This window comes from Leptodactylus fuscus, chromosome 2 (assembly GCF_031893055.1).
Source record: "Leptodactylus fuscus isolate aLepFus1 chromosome 2, aLepFus1.hap2, whole genome shotgun sequence".
In the NCBI taxonomy this organism is placed as follows: Eukaryota; Metazoa; Chordata; class Amphibia; order Anura; family Leptodactylidae; genus Leptodactylus; species Leptodactylus fuscus.
Genome location: NC_134266.1, coordinates 139,144,658 through 139,162,963, shown reverse-complemented (window position 1 = coordinate 139,162,963; position 18,306 = coordinate 139,144,658). Strand labels below are relative to the sequence as shown.

Below are 18,306 nucleotides of genomic sequence, written 5' to 3'. Positions count from 1 at the left end.
ATATTCACATTGAGTGGAATTGATATAGTCCACAATGGTTTATTATTTTAAATTCTTTTTGAGTCAAAGTCATCCTGGAGTGGATTCAGCAGTAAGAAGGAGGTCCATTCTTTATAGTACCCACTTCTTTTGAAGCCACTCCTGGTGTTATCGTTAAAAAATAAAAAAATTCTTCACAAAGAAAAAGAGATCAAGTCTTCAGCCTCACACAAGTTGTTGCGCATGGCTGGCTACTGAAGGGGCTTCACAATTCCAAGTTAGTAGAACTATGGCCCCTTCTATTTTAATCACCAGTGATGGCCAGACCCCCACTGACCAAACACTGTTGGTCTATACCAAGGGTGGGCAATTAATTTTCCCATGGGGCCACATGAGAAATTGTAACGGTTCTAGAGGGCCATGCGTACTGTGGCAAATTTAGCTCCACCCACTTCTATGCTGACTCTGCCCATTCTCAATCATCTTCCCATGTGCACTCACAAAGTAAAATCCTCCTACAGTCAGCCGTACATTATAACGTTTCCCTCCAAATGTCCCACAGTATTAAGTCCCTCTCCTTGTGCCCCAGTATAAACCAGCAGAAACTAGAGGGGACATTAAACTGGAGCAGCTGGAGGGGGACATTAAACAATGGGGATAGTTGGACATTAAACTGGGGGCAACTAGTGGCAGATATGTCCCCCTCCAGCTACCTCCCCATGGTTTAATATCCTCCTCCATCTGCCTCCTAGTTTAATGTCCCACTCCATGTGCATTCAGTTTAACTGTTCCACCCCCCTACATCTGCCCCTAGTCCCCCCTCTTGCTCACACATGCTGTCTCTTCTCTCTTCATCATCTAGCAGCCTCCATTGTCGGCAGCTTGCAGCACAGTCCCATGTGGCTCCGCCCACTAACAATTCATAGCCTATCCTGGTGATAGGCTGTGATGACATAATCACAGGTCCTTCAACAAACTTCCAAAAGCTATGCAGGCCGGACAGAAGCAGTCAGAGGGTCGGATGTGGCCCGCGGGCCGTACATTGCCCAGGTCTAGCCTATACTGTCAGGATAGATCATTAAAGGGAAACGATCACCATGAAAATGCAGGGCCAATCTGCAGGCCTCATGTTATTCATTGAGAAGGAGGAGTGGAGCAGAATGAGATTATGATTTTATATACCGTATATACTCAAGTTTGCTATGAAGTCAAGGAGGTGGTCCCATCAGTGACAGCATACAGAGATAGCTACACTACAGGACCGACCGCCTTGACTTCACAAAAAGAAAGAGTGGACAATTCAACAATTTATATTGTGCTCTTTGTTCCTCCTATAGCATGACAATTACAGACTACTTTGCACTTTCCTGGTGACAGGTTTTGTTTAATGTTTTATAGTCCGCTGCACAGATCCTTGACCTAATTAAACGGATTTTAATAGCCATACACAACCAGATAAGATCTCTAAATGTGCATCTCCTTCACAGAGCACAGGCACTTACTCATTTCTTATGTAGAAAATTGTCTGAAATATATGGTGCTCTAGTCTAGAAGTTCTAAATATCAAAAACTGAAAAGAAGGGAAGTAGCAGGTGACCAAACCTTGGTGCCACAACATTTCCTTTAAGTGACATCTGTAAGTGAAGTGTGTCTGAACAGGCATATCTGGGGCTCTATCAACATTATGTGAAGCATATGAAGGGGTATATAAAGCACACTAAAGGGAAACACTACGAAATAGACATTGTAAAAGTCACTTTCCTGTTAATAAAAAGCTTACATCAGTTTCTGCAAGTTTTATTTTCTTAAACTTTAGGTTTATTAAGAAGGTCTTAACACAAGACTTTGCTAGACAATATAACATAACTAAACTTCAATACTAAGATATGCCACTAGGACTCAGTTCAGGAATGAAGGAGGTATGAAGGTTTGCTTAATAAATATAATTGATATACAGAAACTACTACTAAAGCTTTTTATATATACACACAGGACTGTGACTTATACAATGTAATAGTTAATAACTCACCATCTGCATACACACAGAAGCATTAAAATGTAACAAAAAGTAATTAAAAAAATTAAACAACCGTCATAAAAAGAGCATGTTTTAAAAGAACCATTTTCTTTTTTCTTAAAATAAATAAATGAAAATAAATTGCTTTTCATAAGGAGTTACAGGGTGCATTCATATGGTGCAGTAATGGTACAGGTGAGGCATGCCATAGAAGGTATTTTCACACAGTGCAGTCAAATCACGGTTTATTACCAAAACTACCACACATGCTAGATTCAGATCTGCATCAGAGCCTCAGTTCTTCGCAGTGTCTGCCAAAATTCAGGTGGGAGGGGAAAAAAAATAAAAAATTTAAAAAAAGTCCTGCATAGCAGACTTCTTCTCCACCACTTTGTTTCGAAATGACAGTCAATGCGGTTCTCTGGGCAGAGTGTAACTGCTGTATTAGCGATCTGCTTCCCCATTGATCGGATCCCCGAACGGACCTGAACAATGGAGAGTAAGCACTAGCGTGAACTTAGTGTAAGATTACAACAACCTTTTCAATTTGTTGATAAATACAGAGCACTTTATTATAATCGTGGCAATAAACTATGATCTGACCACACGAGATGCATTTACATAAGCGGTTATCTACTGTGCAGCTCCCAATGTTGCTCTCATCTGCACCATTATAGTCATGAGTGAATAACAGAGGGTACAGGTTACTGCATAAAAATGCATTTCAGAACATTATTAAAATTTTAATGATTCAAATGCTTATTAAAACTTGTGACAGGCAGTACAGTGCTATCACGGTAATACAACAAATAGATGCATCTACAAACTGAACATAGCAAAAAACAATAGCCCCATAAAAACAATTCTAGTTGCTGTTTAGTCCTAGCATTGCAGTTTACATTTGCAGTTCTTCACTCAGAGGTACAATCACATATCTCCAACTTTGTGAACTGTCAGAGAAACATGAACAGCTCACTGCGAGAAGGTTTACAATGCGTTTGCATATCTATGTTTGAATAGGTTTTCATTAACACAATATCTGAATATACTGTAGATATTTAAGGGTATGTTCACAAGGAGGAAAAGGTCACCGAAACCTTTTTCGCCTTGTGAACATTCCACATGGCCAGCCGCGACGGGATGCCAATGCAGCATTGGCATTCTGTCGCAGCATACCGCTCCTGATTAAGCCCGAATAAATGGGCCAAAACAGGAGCATGTCTCCAGCCACTGACTACTGCGGCACCTGCACAAGATAGGTCATGTCACTTCTTTTTTCCACTACTAGCTAGAGGGAAAAAAAGCAAGCAGCTCCCATTGAAGTCAATGGGAGCCATTTTGCAGGCGGATTTTGAGGCAGATTCCGTGTTAAAATCCACCTGGTAAAAACTCTAAGAACATACCCTAAAAGGCATACTGCCCTCTAAAGGATCACATTCAGTTTTGTACTTTAAGCTAACTAAAATGTTTACTTAATACTTGCCAGATGCAACTAAACAACTGGTTGCCTAATCTACAGACCTGATCCCAGGTCAGATTGACAACTCAGTTCCTGCTCCACACACATTATGTTCTCTCTTTTTCTGCCCATTGCTTTCAGTTTCGAGCCCTGATAAGGGCTAGATAAGCTTCTTAAGCAGTGCTCCCCATCATTCATGTCCATTGGGGGAGCTGAACAATGGAGAGTCGGATTGCTAAAACATCGGGTACTTCTGAACAGCAGCAGATTCCAATGACTATAATGGGGTCCACCATATCAAAGCTGAAAGTTGGGGAGGAAAAAAAAAAAAAAAAAAAAAAAGTCCTCTCCATGCAGGACTTTTCTCCAACCCAGCGGTTGCACTCCCACTCCAACCCCACAGCAACATTCCACCTATCTGTGCAAAAAAAGTCTCAAAAGTCAGCAGTAGGCCAATCCCTTTAAAGCTTCCTGGTTATGGAAATTAATTCAATTTAGGGGAAACTGTCTGACTCAGACACACGAACAGCTCTAAGGAGCTTTGCACCTACCTGTAGTTTTATAGGATGTCAGCAGCAGAAAGACATGTATGTGCAAGACATTCTTTATACAATGTAGACAGAACTTATAAAGAAGGATGCCTCCAGACATGCATGTGCTTCTTACACAGGTATGTAGAAAGGAGTATACTAAATAGCAGTTTTGACAATTCTATTCCCAAACATTAGATATATTAGTATAAGGCTTGTGTTTATTCATTGCTCAAATTCAGAGCATCTCTACCTCTGAAGGAACAGGCTATGAAAAGTGTTTGTCCAACGTGGATAATCAATTTAACACATACAGTTTATAACATCCATAATATTTAAAAATGATTAATTATTCTAGCATGCTACAAATAATGGTCACAACGCCCTGGTAGAATGAAGAGACTGGGGTGAAGACAAATACCCTAGATGCCTACGAGGCTTCCACTTCAAACAGTGAACTCTATGATAATTCACTCCCAGTGGTTATAAACAGTAAAAGTAAAGGAGTCTAAGGAGGCCATGTGAATCACTTCTGTTCAAGTATACTTACAAATAAAAAGAAGGGATGTGCAAATAACCAAATGGGAAGAAGCGTAATTTAATAAATACTGACTAGGTAAATCTCTGATAGCGGCAGTTCAACTCTAAGTGTATGTTCACACAGTTTTTTTTGCAGGCTGAAAAAAAACCTGCTGAAGGAATTCGGAAACAAGCACACTGTGTGGACCTGGACCCCCCCACCCAAAAAAAAAAAAAAAAAAAAAAAAAAAAAAAAAAAAAAAGTGTTTTGATGCCTTTTTTCCGCCCGCCTCCCATTGAATTCAAGGAAGTATCTACCACAAGATAGGTCTTGTCACTTTTTCCCTGTAGCTGAGAAAACTGCTACCGACTTCCACTGAAATGAATGGGATTCTGCCTCAAAATCAGCCTGCAAAACATTCTGTATTAACATACCCCAAGACTGTCCTTTACAAATGTAACCTGCAAAGCTCTATGTCAAATTCCAAAATAACTGAAGACTACAATTATTATATATACTAAAATTGGGGGTGGGCTGACCTCTGCAACACAGAACCATTCAAGCAAATGGGGGCCACCGAGTAGCACCCAGCACACCAGATGGACAGAACTACTGTATAGGTAAGGTGAAGGATATGGAGAGCTTAAAGGGGTTTTCTCTACACATTACTGCTATATCGACAGGATAAACCATAAATGTCTTAAAAATTGCTGAAGACTGAAGATGTGTAATTGCACATGTGTAACCACTGATAAAATTCTTATTGGCATCTATAGATGCCTCAACATAACTGTAGAGTTTAAAGGCAAACAATGAGTGGCTGGTGCGGTGGTCTTGATGGGAAATTTTAACAGAACATTAACTGAATGTATTTCCTAAGTTGGAAAAATAATAAAATAAAATGACTAAAAACAATGGGACTAAAACCAGCACATGAGAATTCAGCACACCATCAGCTTTGATATGGTGTATAATACTCCCTACCATAGAGGACATGGAAGGCCCTCTTCAATAAAATCTGTAGAAAGGCAATTAAATCAGCTTAAAAGGATTCTATCATTAGAAAATCACCTTTTGAACTAATAGCACGTTGGAATAGCCTTTAAAAAGGCTATTCTACTCCTACCTACCATTCTCTTCTTCTCCCCGCTGTTTCTGTAAAAATCTGTTTATTGCGATATGCAAATTACGCTCATGGAGCACAAAGGGCCTTCCACCTGTGCTGCGAGCACTGCAGCATCATACGTCATGAGCATGTAACAAACCACCGCAAAATGGTGGAGCATGCGCAGTCGGTGTATAGAACAGCACTGGATGCCTACACAAGGCATAAGACCATGAGAAAATGAAGAGGGACGTGAACAGGATTAACTAAGGGGCAGCGAGAGGTTATGACGCGGGAGTGCTTGGAGCACAGGCGGAACATCTTCTACATCTGGAGGAGAGAAAGATTCATAAGCAACATAGACAGGGATTCTTTACTGTAAGAACAGCAAGGATATGGGACTCATTGCCCCTGGAAGTGGTGATGATGGATTCAATGAGCAAATGCAGAGAAGGTCTGGATGTTCTTCCCGAACAGAAAAATATTATGGGTAATGGATTTTAGATTTTGGCAAGTTGATCCAGAATTAACTAAGAGGGATTTTATATGGTTTGATTTGAGGGACCTTTGTCTTCATCCATCCTCATCTACTATCTAACTCCTGGCTTTGACTCAGGCCCAGTTCACATCTGAGTTCAGTATTTCGTTCGGGGAGTCCGCTTGGGGACATAGAATTGAAATGCATTGAGAGAACTATGTGTGACCCCTCTTCACTCACATAAGCTAGAAGGCAAGTGGGACCAGCATCAATAAGACATTTATAACAAACCTTGTGGATATAAAGTAAGAACAAGGCCAAAAAAAAATTGCAATTTATGTAATTTTATTCTATTATCTTTGATACAAAAGTAAGGCAGGTGACGTTTCATACCCTTTATTGGACCTTTATCAAACCACTGGACAGCCTACTATAAAAATGGATCAAGTATATGACAGCATTGTATATAATGACATATGGATATTATTGTTAGAGAGGAAAACCCCTTTAAACTAGGGAAGTGAGCTTTTTCCTACAGATGATTGCTGGGGTTCAGATTTCTAAAGATCAACAATTGATGGCCCATACTAGCAATAGTCAAATCATTAGTCATTATTAACAAGCCCCTCTAAGAAAAAAAAAAAAAAAAAAAAAAAAAAAGATTGCAGATTTTACTGCATGTGGAAATCTGCACAAAAACTCTTAGTTTTGGACTAATATCAATCACACATTGCAAGCATCCACTAACCACTCTTAAACTCTCTATGCAATTTTAGCATGCAGTCATATTTTCTTGTCATTGCATGCATATTCCAAAAATTGTTCACTTAAATGAGGTGAACGAAGATCCAGAAAGATCCATACATTAGTGGTCATCTTAACATAACCTACAATGTATGGCAGAGTTCCACATACAGCACCTCTATAATAGGTCAGTGCACGTGCTCTATCAAAGTCTTAGCCACAATGCAGGAGCCATAGACAAGCATTAAATTAATATTGTGATATTCCAAACACATAACTAATACAGACAAAGTAAAGTCAAAATCCAACAATACCTTTTAGCGCTATGACTTTGCTGGCTGGATTCATGATTGCATTATCAGCTGATATTGGCCTACGGATAGGATTACTGGGGTCATTCATATCAATGATGACTACTTGGGCTTGTTCACCGACCTTCTCCCTGATGCAGATGAACTTGTCAGACTCCATGGTGAGTGTACTAAAGCCAATATTAGCTGGGTTAATACCCAGATTTTGGAGCTAAAGTACAGAAGAAAAAAAAAAAAACAATATCAAGTTAGTATCTTTTGTAGACGAGTCATGACATTATAACAGCAAATTTTAGGAAGGAAAAAAACAAACAAATAATCATAATAATATCCTAGACAAATATACAACTTCTACAACATTGTTTACTAAATAAGTTATTACTTAAAGTAGACACAACCAAAAACAGATATAACAGAACTTCTGTTAAAGACTATTAGGCCATAGGCCTAAAGGGGTTGTCCAGGCAAAAATGGACAACCCCTTTCAACTTTTAAAACAGCTCGGAGCATTGGAGGAAAAAAAAAAAAACCCCTCACCTGTCCCCGATGCTCCAGTGTCCTCCTGGCACGTTCCAGTTCTTCTGCTCAACAGTTCTCTTCCAGAGTTCCATGGATTGGCTCCCTTGGTCTCATGTGACTGCTGAGGCCAATAGGCAGCTTCCGAAAGAGACCTGTTCTGTCACAGGTAGTGACATCGGATGACCTTCCCTTATTGGCCTCAGTGAGGCCAATCTGCAGCTCTCTGGAAGAGATCTGTAGGGCAGAAGAACCGGAACGTGTCGGGAGGACACCGGGCCATCAGGGACAGGAAAGTATGAGATTTTTTTTTTCACTGCTTCCGGCTGATTTAAAGTTAAAGAGGTCGTCCATTTTTGTCTGGACAACCCCTTTAATGATAATCTTTCAAAATGTGTTAAAACCTCTAACAATAATAGCGCGAGTGTGGCCAATGCCCAGTGGAAAGGCACATCACCCGCAACGGGGTCTCCTGACAATATAATAGTATTAGTAAAATTGGCCTCTAGGTACATCTACAATAGAGAATACTGCATTCTAAAACGTATTTGCAAACCTCACATTTAAATGAACATTAAAGAGAAAACAGCACAGGATGAGAAATATGATTCTCCGAAGATATGTAGAATTCATGTTGCTATTTCTATAACGGGCAGCAGATGGTATTCTTACTGGATGCCAGGCTTATACACCACTGTATCCAATCAACTTAGTCAAGACAGATTTACCTTAAATAATCACAACAAAACTCAACCATCTGTTAACTGCAAGAAAATACCAAGGAACCACGTCCTATAGTGTCAAAACCTGCCGCCACGTCTGCAAGATCTTTACCTATGCATTCACTACTGGAAAAACAAACATTTCTTGTCAAACCTAGAATGCTCCAGCTACTCAAACAATGCAAAGTGGGCAGATTAGGACTACCATCCCCAATTCTGAGGATCTGTTTTAGAAGTAGTGTCACCTCATGGGTGCTGCAAAGAAAAGCACATAGCTGGATATTACAGGAGAGGAAAAAAAAAACCCCATAAAAAAAACAAAAACGTGCTGACTAGGATTCTTCCACCAGTTTCCCTAAAGTTGTCAGCAGATTCAGGCCGGGTGCTGTAAGGAAGGACACAGATCTGCTGACCAGACCGCATTCTTTTACTTCAATACTCAACAACAGGATGTCAACTATTGTTCTCAACGGATTTCCCAGTGTATTTCACAAAACTAAACCCTCAAATGCACCGACAACTGAAAGTCCTCAAGTCATTTCACATTCACTACAAGCAGAAATAATGCAAGTCAACAAAACTAGATTGATGAGGCTATAGATCGATAGGGATGCTATAAGTAAAAGCCATTAGGATTTGTGGTAGTAATAGGGTCACATAATACATGCATATCATAGCCTTGTGAATTCAAACATGCTCATATTGTAGGTCTTGGCAATCAGAAATAACCTAAATCGTAAGTCTGCTCAATTAATGGACAACGGCCATTTCAATTTTATTTATTTTTTTATGTAGATTGTGAGCCCCATATAGGGATCACAATGTACATTTTTTTCCTATCAGTAGGTCTTTGTAGAATGGGAGAAAATCCATGCAAACACGGGGAGAACATACAAACTCCTTGCAGATGTTGTTCCTGGCAGGATTTGAGCCCAGGACTCCAGCGCTGCAGTGCTGACCACTGAGCCACTGTGCTGCCCCCCAATTATTTTTCATCCATGCCTTCCTGTCTCACATGGGCTAAAGGATATGTCTCTATCCAATCAGGATTGTTAATGCATGAATAACCAACACCTAAATTCAGTGGCATGATGTAGTAACAAATAGGGGAGTGTCTTAAAACAATCAAAAAAGGTAAAAATGTTAAATTTCTATACCAGGTAGATGGAATGGGATACTTTTATAGACTGAAGTCAATGGCGTAACAATTCTTCAATAAAATCCTAAAAAGCAACTCAGGTTCTATGTATAAAATCTTACATTTAGTGATCAGAGTCTATTTTGTGGGACAAACATGTAATAATGTGCCAATACATTTTCACATAGGTGTCAATGACACCAAACGTTAATAACTCATATTACTATTACATTTAGTGTAATTCATCACTCAGTGAACACATCAATATTATTTATCTGTGTGCTGTGGCTGCATTTCCTTAGGGACTCCAATGACCTTGTTTCATGCTAGATATCTATATGCATTCTGTCAGCTTAAGAAGGGGGTGCAGAGTGATGTGCAATATAGAATTGTGGTTTTTACAGAGAAAACATTAAGCGCTTTCCTTGGAAATGGACAGGGTGCAGTGTGCAATGATTTTGTGCTGCCTCAGCAGAATATACAGGGTGACACGGTCATACTTCAAGGTTAGAAAAATGAAAGGTTTCATCAAAAACCACTGATTTAACTATTATTCTGGAACTGTCAGCACAGGCAGCTTACTGGTAAATACATAGCGATAATTTACCAGGACAGTGACTCCTCACTATTTATAAAGTCATAGTTTTTACCATATGCATGAGATTTGAGAAAATCGTACACGCTATGCTGCTACAGTACATCACAGGGGGTTAGCCACCAGCAAGGACACAGTACATATAGCCAGTGTCTCACTAAGGCACTTGAAGGGCAAACTCTAGAATAGGCCTTAATGCAATTGTCATTTTTTGTGTTAAATTTTTTTACCATACTTTAAAGATGACATGGTGAATTTTTCCAACGCATCATTATCATGATAACATAATTATATAGGTTATGTTATACCAGGGACATGCCATAACTTTTTTTTTTGGTTGTTGACAGTTGTATGATGGCTTTTTGTAGGGTGAACTGTAGGGTTTTTTTGGTACTATTTTCAGATGTGCAAACAACGAGGCCGAGGGCATGAGAAAGGTCTTTCCCTCGCTAAACACCAAGATGCTGTGACCTGCCCATGCTTGTCAGCTGATCAAGCCATTCTTATTATGGGTGGTTTGTCTGGACTATCCAAAGCCCATTCTCTGTGTGTTTGGGCCCTCATGTAACCACTGCTCTCGATATCTGCTATCAATTTGTTGAAACGGCCGTTCTGCTTCTCTCTGTCCCCCAGTACCCACTCTCAAAGTCTACAAACTGTACGTGTCGGAGCTCCAAAGAGGCATGACTAGACATCATTGATCGCTAACCAAGATGTAAACTATACAAAAGTAGCCTCAGAGGACAGAAGGTAAAGCACTTTTACACCCTTCTGCACCCTCAAGGCTACATCATTCTATTTCACTACACCTGTTTCTTAAGGATGCAGAAACAATACACCTGAAATCATTCCAGAGTTTTGCTGCAATACCTCATTTCTATATGGGAGCGGTATTTGTGTGTGTTAGTGATTGTATAGCCTGGTACTGCTTGGTAAGGTCCAAACGTTTATAAAAATCTTTCTGGATACCTGATTTACACATTTGCCAAATATGGAGGTGAAATATTTTAGGCTGTAAGATATCCATAAAAGACAAACAGATATTTGTTCTTATAATGTAAATGACAGATTAGTGTGAAATTAGTTAACCGGTAGGCAAAAGTCCTAAAGTGCAAGTCCCATCATAGAATAATGCCATCCAGGATGCTGCACCAATAGATGAGGGAGATCTGTTATACATTACATATAGATTCTACCAGAGCCATCTTATTTATGTCTATTTCTACTAATGAAACTGGTACTCAATACGGCTGGTCATCTGAACACATCATTAAAAATGCATCCATTCCATCAGTCCTAGAGGAATAGCAAGTATCCGTTTCCCAGTTTTGCTTCAGAGTAAAGACTAACCCTGTTCACTGCATCTATACACTACCAGTCCTCAAGACATCTGACGGTTCTAAGCCCATTAATGTGAATTGATATTCTCACAGCTAAATCCTTAAATTACCCAGACGTCTCAAAAGCATGGATGGGTTTCTAGGGAAAAAAAAAAAATATTAAAACAAAACCATCAGGAGGGCCATATAGCAGGTATTTAGGGCCGACTGCTCTCATTGGCAGCGAGTGTCCCAACAACCATACTTTAACAATCCATAGGTGAGCGGTCCTTATTTTTGTAGGATCAAAGAAAGAGTATTTAAAGGGGTATTCCCATCTCAAGGATACTATTTAAATTGCTAGCTTAGGATATGCTCACATCTGCACCGCAGAAACCAGCAGAGAAAAGTCCTGCACAGAAGACTTCCCTCTCTAAAGGTTTCAGTATAAAAATGGCAAAGCCCATTGGAGTCTATGCGGGGTGGGGGTAGGGGGCTAGATGCCAGAATTCTCTCCCAGTTTATCCTCTGCTGTGTGTCTGGACAATCAGGTAAGCTAATTGCAGTTTGCTGATAAAGGCTTGGACTGTGCTCTCCATATCTGTAATCTAATACATGTACTGTGAATATTATTTGATCAGCATTATCATAATAGTAACCATAATAAATCTCTCGCAGTAAATGTCTATATCTACTAGCCCCCTCCCCCAGCTTGTTGAAGAATATAGGAAGTGAGAAGAAGAGACAAGGCAAACTGGTGAAAGTGAGATGGGAAAACCACTTAAAGGGAGTCTGTCAGCAACAAGTTGGTTATAAACTTAATCACCGTACCTTGTAGAGGTCACTCTACAGTTTCCAAATTTGCCTCAGTTATACAGCTTTGGAGCCCCATTTTCATGTATATAAACATTCCAGACATATGCAAGTAAGTGGAAAAGTGCTTCGAAGGTATGCCTTTGATTGCCTGGGCTTTGGACTCAGCTCTACATTCCCAGGCAAAGTACTTTTCCTGTCATTTGCATATAAATAAATTGGAGAGTTACATGAAAATAGGGTCGCAAAGGTCAATAAGAAACATATTTGGAAACTGTAGAATCACTTCTACAAGATCCTGTAATTAGGTGTATAACCAATTTATTACTGACAAATTCCTGTTATAGGCGTTCCCTTATGACTGCAATTTATCGCCTATCCACCAGTACTTGAATGGTGAGGGATCCTACTATTGTGACCTACACCAATCACAAGAATTTTTTTTTTTTTTTTTTGGGGGGGGAGGGAGGGGGAGGTCCTGTGTCTCCACTTGAATGAACTAGGGGTTAAGCACACACACTGTCATTTCATTTAATAACCAATGGGACTGGCAGAAAAGGTATTCCTGGCATACCATAGGGTTTGAATGAGCATGCACTCCAACCACAGCTTTTGGCAACAGCACCTTTGCTCCTGTGATCAGTAGGTGCTGATTGTCAGTTGTATCCCATATTACAGCCCAGAGCTAAACTCATAACTCTGCAGACTTTATAACCCAAGTCTAACAACGTGCAACAGTGTTCATGTAAGGAGAGAAAAACAACCTGTCACAACCTGAACTGAGGAACCAAGCAGTCAGAGATGACATTGTCAACAGACTTGAGAACTCCTATGCACAACAAGTAGACTCGAAATACAAAATGACTACGACAATATGTGCTGCCATGCTGTCAAACCAAGTGCCATTTTACCCCAAGCACACCTTCTCAATCGGAGCTTTGCAATTGTCACCTATGGATATAGACAGTCATACTATTTCACACGTTTGAATCACATACATGTGGCATCTGCAATTTTCACAGAAGTCATACAACCCAGCCTGCAAAAAACAATATAGGCACATTTTTTTCTCCACTAATGAAAGTGTATGGGTCTGTGAACTCCCCCCCCCCCCAAAAAAAAAAAACAAAAAAAAAAAACTGATCACATCTGTGTGTCACCCTATCCATCCAAAGACTTGAAGAGCAGGTGAGCAGGGCAAGGTTCTCTCTGTGAATATCATGGACATCACATGTGAATTAGGCCTAACTATTCTAGACAATGGCCTGCTTCTTTAGCTTCTCCTATGCACATCAGTATAGTACATTTGGTCATGTGTACTTCTTTCATGCTTGCTATAATTCAGCACTGACACCTGTTACATTTACACTTCTTTCCTTATCCACTCCTGAAGTGTGAATGAGACCCAAGTCTAAAGAACCTTGTAATGAATAATTATGGCTACTTGCAGGAAACACACGCTAGAAAACCTTTATCATCCAGCACTCAGGCAGTCGTTTAAAAATATTCACATTTTATAAAAAAAAAAAAAAAAAAAACATAAAAACAAAAACTAACATGCCCTAAGGAAAAGTCCGTGGTCTCCCTGTGAAACTCTGTCCGTGTATTAGCCGGATTTACCAGTCTGAAATTCATCCTGGGGGATGAACTCCTAGCATCAAAGGTAAGTATAATGCTAGTAGTCCCTGCCGCCCAGCGACACACAGTCCTGTACTGATTAAAGGTAAAATTCACTTGTTTGAGTCTAGCCTTAGTCATAGCATATGAAACATCCTGGGAGAAGATCATGGTCTCTCTTACATATTTTGAGCCCTATATGCCATGACCAAGAACCCCATGTCTAGGATTTGAAACGTGTAAGACACCTCAGTCTTCTCCCTGGATATGTTTCCTATATGTTTTTAACTTTTTTCTTTTAAACCATTTTCTGGATGATTGCCTCTATCTTTATACACTATCCACAGCTGGCATGAAGTTTTCAGTCGGAGCACCCCCATGGGCCAAAATTAAAAACTTTGCTTTTTAATGTGTGTGCCAGTGACAGGGTTGTTCCCACTGTAGACATTCATGGCATATTATATGATAAGTACGAATATATTCCCTAACTGTATCCAGGCAAAGAATGAATGGAGAATTGGCCATACATGTCTGCAGTTCTCTCCATTCATTTCTGTAAGAGACACACAATCCGCTGAGCATAGCCAGCAGGCTGTTTGTATTATTCCCATAGAAGTGAGCTGCACACATACCATTCATTCTCACCACATCAGGCAGCACAATAGTCAGAAGACCACTGTTTGCCTCAGAAGTGGGATCAGTATCTTATTAGACACCTGTAACATTAAGAATCTGCATCAAAACATCATTTAGACTAAGGCCCCATATTGTGGAAATCTGATTTTTTTTTTCAGTGCAGATTTTACTGTGGTTTTTAAAACAAAATCTAGTAGTGGCTATAAAGGTAACGGTAAATATAAAAAGCCATTATACTTCTCCCTTCAGCTCAACCCACTCCTGGCTTTGGCTCAAAAAACTGCAGCAAAGTCTGCAACAAAAACAAGCAGCTTTTTAATTGCAGAGCATGAAAGCGCCCTTCTAGGTTCTCTCTATTATTTACACCTGGTTTGGGCTCCATAAAAAGCAGCAAGAAACCTGAACATGTGTCCTTACCCTTGTGATAATTTATAACCCCCCCCCCAAAAAAAACAACAACTTATACTCACCTGACCCCGATCCCTCCACGCCACAGGTGTAATTTTTGCCTGAGAGGTTTTTTTTCCTCTCAACAACCCCCAGCATACTTAGAAAAAAATAAATAAAGTTTTCAGTCTGGACAACCTCTTTAAATGTAGGTGAAAAATGCAACTAAATTAAAAACAAAAAATACCCACTTGCTTTTTTTTATGTGATTGTAAATTAAAAACACAAAGCAATAGCTGCACACGACAACAATTTTATATTTGCAGATACTTTGTGTTTTTAATTAAAAGCCCACATGAATTTTACATTTACAAAACACCAAAAAAAAACAAACCACACAAATAGAACGCTCTGTGAAAACCCAGCTTTAAAGGGGAACTTCTATTGACGTTTATGGTGTATCCACAGAATATGACATAAGTGTACAACACATAAGGGTCCCACCATCTCAAGAAAGGGGTTCTGATGACAACTGTTTGTAACCACCGAGAGCTGACAGCACATCACGCAAGTGAAGCACCCTCTTTTCAAGTCTATGAGAGATCCAACAGCTAGGCCCTGATTTTGTAATAGGTGGAACCCTCATGTATTGCACATTTACACATCCTACATATGCCATAAATGTGTTAAATGGGAACATTTATTTAATGTAATCTTTTTCACAGCTCACGAGGAATGTCCAATAGAGTCAAGGTCAAATAAGGGAGTTTATATGATGCCCATGAAGAACTTGTTATTCTAATCAAACCCCCCCCCCCCCCCAAAAAAAAAAAAAAAAAAAAGAAGAAAGAAAAAAGGAGGAAGCCAACCATTATCTAATAGATTTGGACCAGTATTGTATAGCTTTTGTCCAGAGAAAACTACCTTTACCCCCCCCCCCACATAACTTGCATTCAGCATTTGTGGCATAAAGTCCTGCACATATATCTTAGGTGGTCTCACATACAACCCCCCCCCCAATTGACTTTTATATAATGACCAGTCTAGGGCTCACTAAGAGACAGTAGCACTTTGTTATGGCATCTTTTAGATTTGTTCAGGGCCTTGTTTGCTACCACTTCATTAGAAATCTGCCGAATACAGTGTTATTCTGTCTGGTTAAACTTTTATGGACTGCAAGGGGTGAAGAAGAAAACAAGGCAATGGATGCACTTTACACATTGTAGCTCATTCAGCAACCTGTGTGCAGCCTTGTGGGTAATATTGTTACCTGTAGACACTATACTATTAGCTGGGAAGAGGAGCAGTGACAGGTCAGTGAGCCAGGCCTCCATTTGCTCTATAAGAATCTTTGCCCTTTACAATCCAGCTTATAGTCATTCATTCGTCAGTGCACATACATTACACAATGCCTGTCACAGTGACACTCCCTACTGGTCATGCATAAGACCTGCTATCCACCTGCCTGAGATCTCCCTTCCCTCCTATACACCTATGACTCTCTTCCGCCTTCAGCCTATGACATCAGCAGGGAAGGGGTTAGCAGGCCTGCAGCCATCGCTCCGAATGAGAACCATATAGATGAGCAGTGAGGAGAGGCAGAGGTCAAGGTTACCCACAGCCCCATCCCAGCACCTCTGATATATTAATACATCTGCACCCATGACATCAGCCTCATATATACGGCCCTGCACGATGAGTACACAACGCGGAAGCCGGGGTCAGGGGGACACGACCGGGGGCTGAGAGGGGACCTGGGCGGACGGCTGAGAGGGGATGCCGGGCTGGTGTGAAGGAGACCGCTCACAGGGTGTGAGGTTAATTCATTCGGCCGGCCTAGTCACTAGCACTGGCAGTAATGACAGATTCCCCGACCTCCTCCCCGGCCCACACATCAGCCTCCCACCAGCAGCTTCAGCACGGCCCCCTATGACAGGGCCCTGGGCTCGGCGGGCTACGCTCCGGTACCTGCAGGTGCTCCTGGAAGCGGATGGGTAGTATCTGAGCCATGGCGGTTACGAGCTCTGCTGCTTCTCTCTTCTCCCCGGACCGTCACCTCCCACCTCTGGCTGCTTCACTCTCTCAGCGACTGGGAATGGTAGAAAGATGTCCTCGGTGCGCCGCCTGTCTATGAGAGGGCGTCCTCCGGCTGTTCCTCACAGAGTATCGGGCAGGAGCCGCAATGGCGGAAACGGGGGAGCTGCCTCTGCAATCCGGAACGACAGCTTCACCCTCACTCAGCGCCCCGCCCCCTCTACGCGCAAGAATACCACCTATAGCGCCACTGCCGTACGCTCAACGCCCGGCGGAGGGATATCACTATAGTTCTCAGATTACGGCGCTACTAAATTCTCCCTTAGTGAATGCAATACTTTACTACTGCGGCGTGTTTATATTAGATATGGTTCATATAGAACACTGTGGGATTAGCTCCGTGTGAACGTTTATATCCAACACCCGGGATTATTTTTCTTCCTTCCTTTTTAATTTTGCCACATCATGCGACTGGGTGACGTGACGTCATTTCCGGAAAATTTGTACCTTGGCCTTGAGTTGGTGATCACATGACGCTGGATGTTGCCTGGTGCTGAGACTGAGGGGGCCGAGTGTCAGTGTGTTGTGCGCTACCTGTCAGTCACCTGAGCAGCAGTATCCCGCCCAGGACTGCCTCACACGGTCACTGAGCGGCCCTAGGCGGTACTGCCGTTTATGTGCATCACACAGGGAGTGTCACAAGTCAACTCCAGCCGATGCCCCAGCCCTGTGAGGCCGCTAGAGCCGCCGTCAGACACGGTACAGGCTGACCGTGCTCGGACAGGACATCACTACCGGAGAAACTTTTTCTTCGTGTGTCTGAGGCTTTGTAACCTTGACTAAGGTCATTAGTGCGGGCCAGATAATACTTCCTGCCTGCAAGGGGCTTTCACACCGGCTGGGATCAATGGAGATGAGATTATTTCCCAGGCTGGAAAGTAGCCAAAGAAAAATCTGCTACACTACATTTTGCCACAAGTTTCTTTGAAGTCCATTGCATTCTACAGGCAAAACAGAATAGTAACTAGATGTGCTATTAACTCCTGTCCACCCTTGGCATTTTTTTGACGCCACCTTCCAAAGCCCATAATGGGTTTTTTTTTCCCATTCACAGAGCCATATGAGGACTTAAAGAGGGCCTTTCATGTCCTCCCGAATGAGCAGTTTATATACCGCTAGAGCGCAAACAGTGCACTAAATTCAGTGCATGATTGTCTTTCCCAATATGTGCCCTGGCTAGGGTTGAGCGATCGTGTTCGGAAAAGATCAGATTCCGATCGGCAGTTGAGTAAATTTCATGATCGTGATCAGAATTCCAAACACGATCTTTTTAGGTGGGATCGAGATCAAGGATTATTTCCTACAATGCTTTGCTACTGGCCAAGC

At 41.2% G+C, this 18,306-nt stretch overlaps 1 protein-coding gene across 5 annotated transcripts in view; it reads right to left on the bottom strand.

Annotated features, from left to right (window-relative positions):
• CLTC (clathrin heavy chain) overlaps nt 1–17,172 on the bottom strand; it is a 51,562-nt gene extending 34,390 nt beyond the window's left edge. For 3 of the 5 annotated variants that reach the window (XM_075264746.1, XM_075264747.1, XM_075264749.1), the window contains exons 1-2: nt 16,855–17,172; nt 7,147–7,354 (exon numbers count right to left, since the gene is read on the bottom strand). In XM_075264746.1, the coding sequence (XP_075120847.1) occupies nt 7,147–7,354; nt 16,855–16,896 (250 nt within the window). In that variant the 5' untranslated portion in view covers nt 16,897–17,172. The remainder of the gene's footprint in view (nt 1–7,146; nt 7,355–16,854) is intronic. The other 2 variants (XM_075264748.1, XM_075264750.1) reach the window with 1 other exon arrangement.
• Between the last annotated feature and the right edge of the window lie 1,134 nt (nt 17,173–18,306).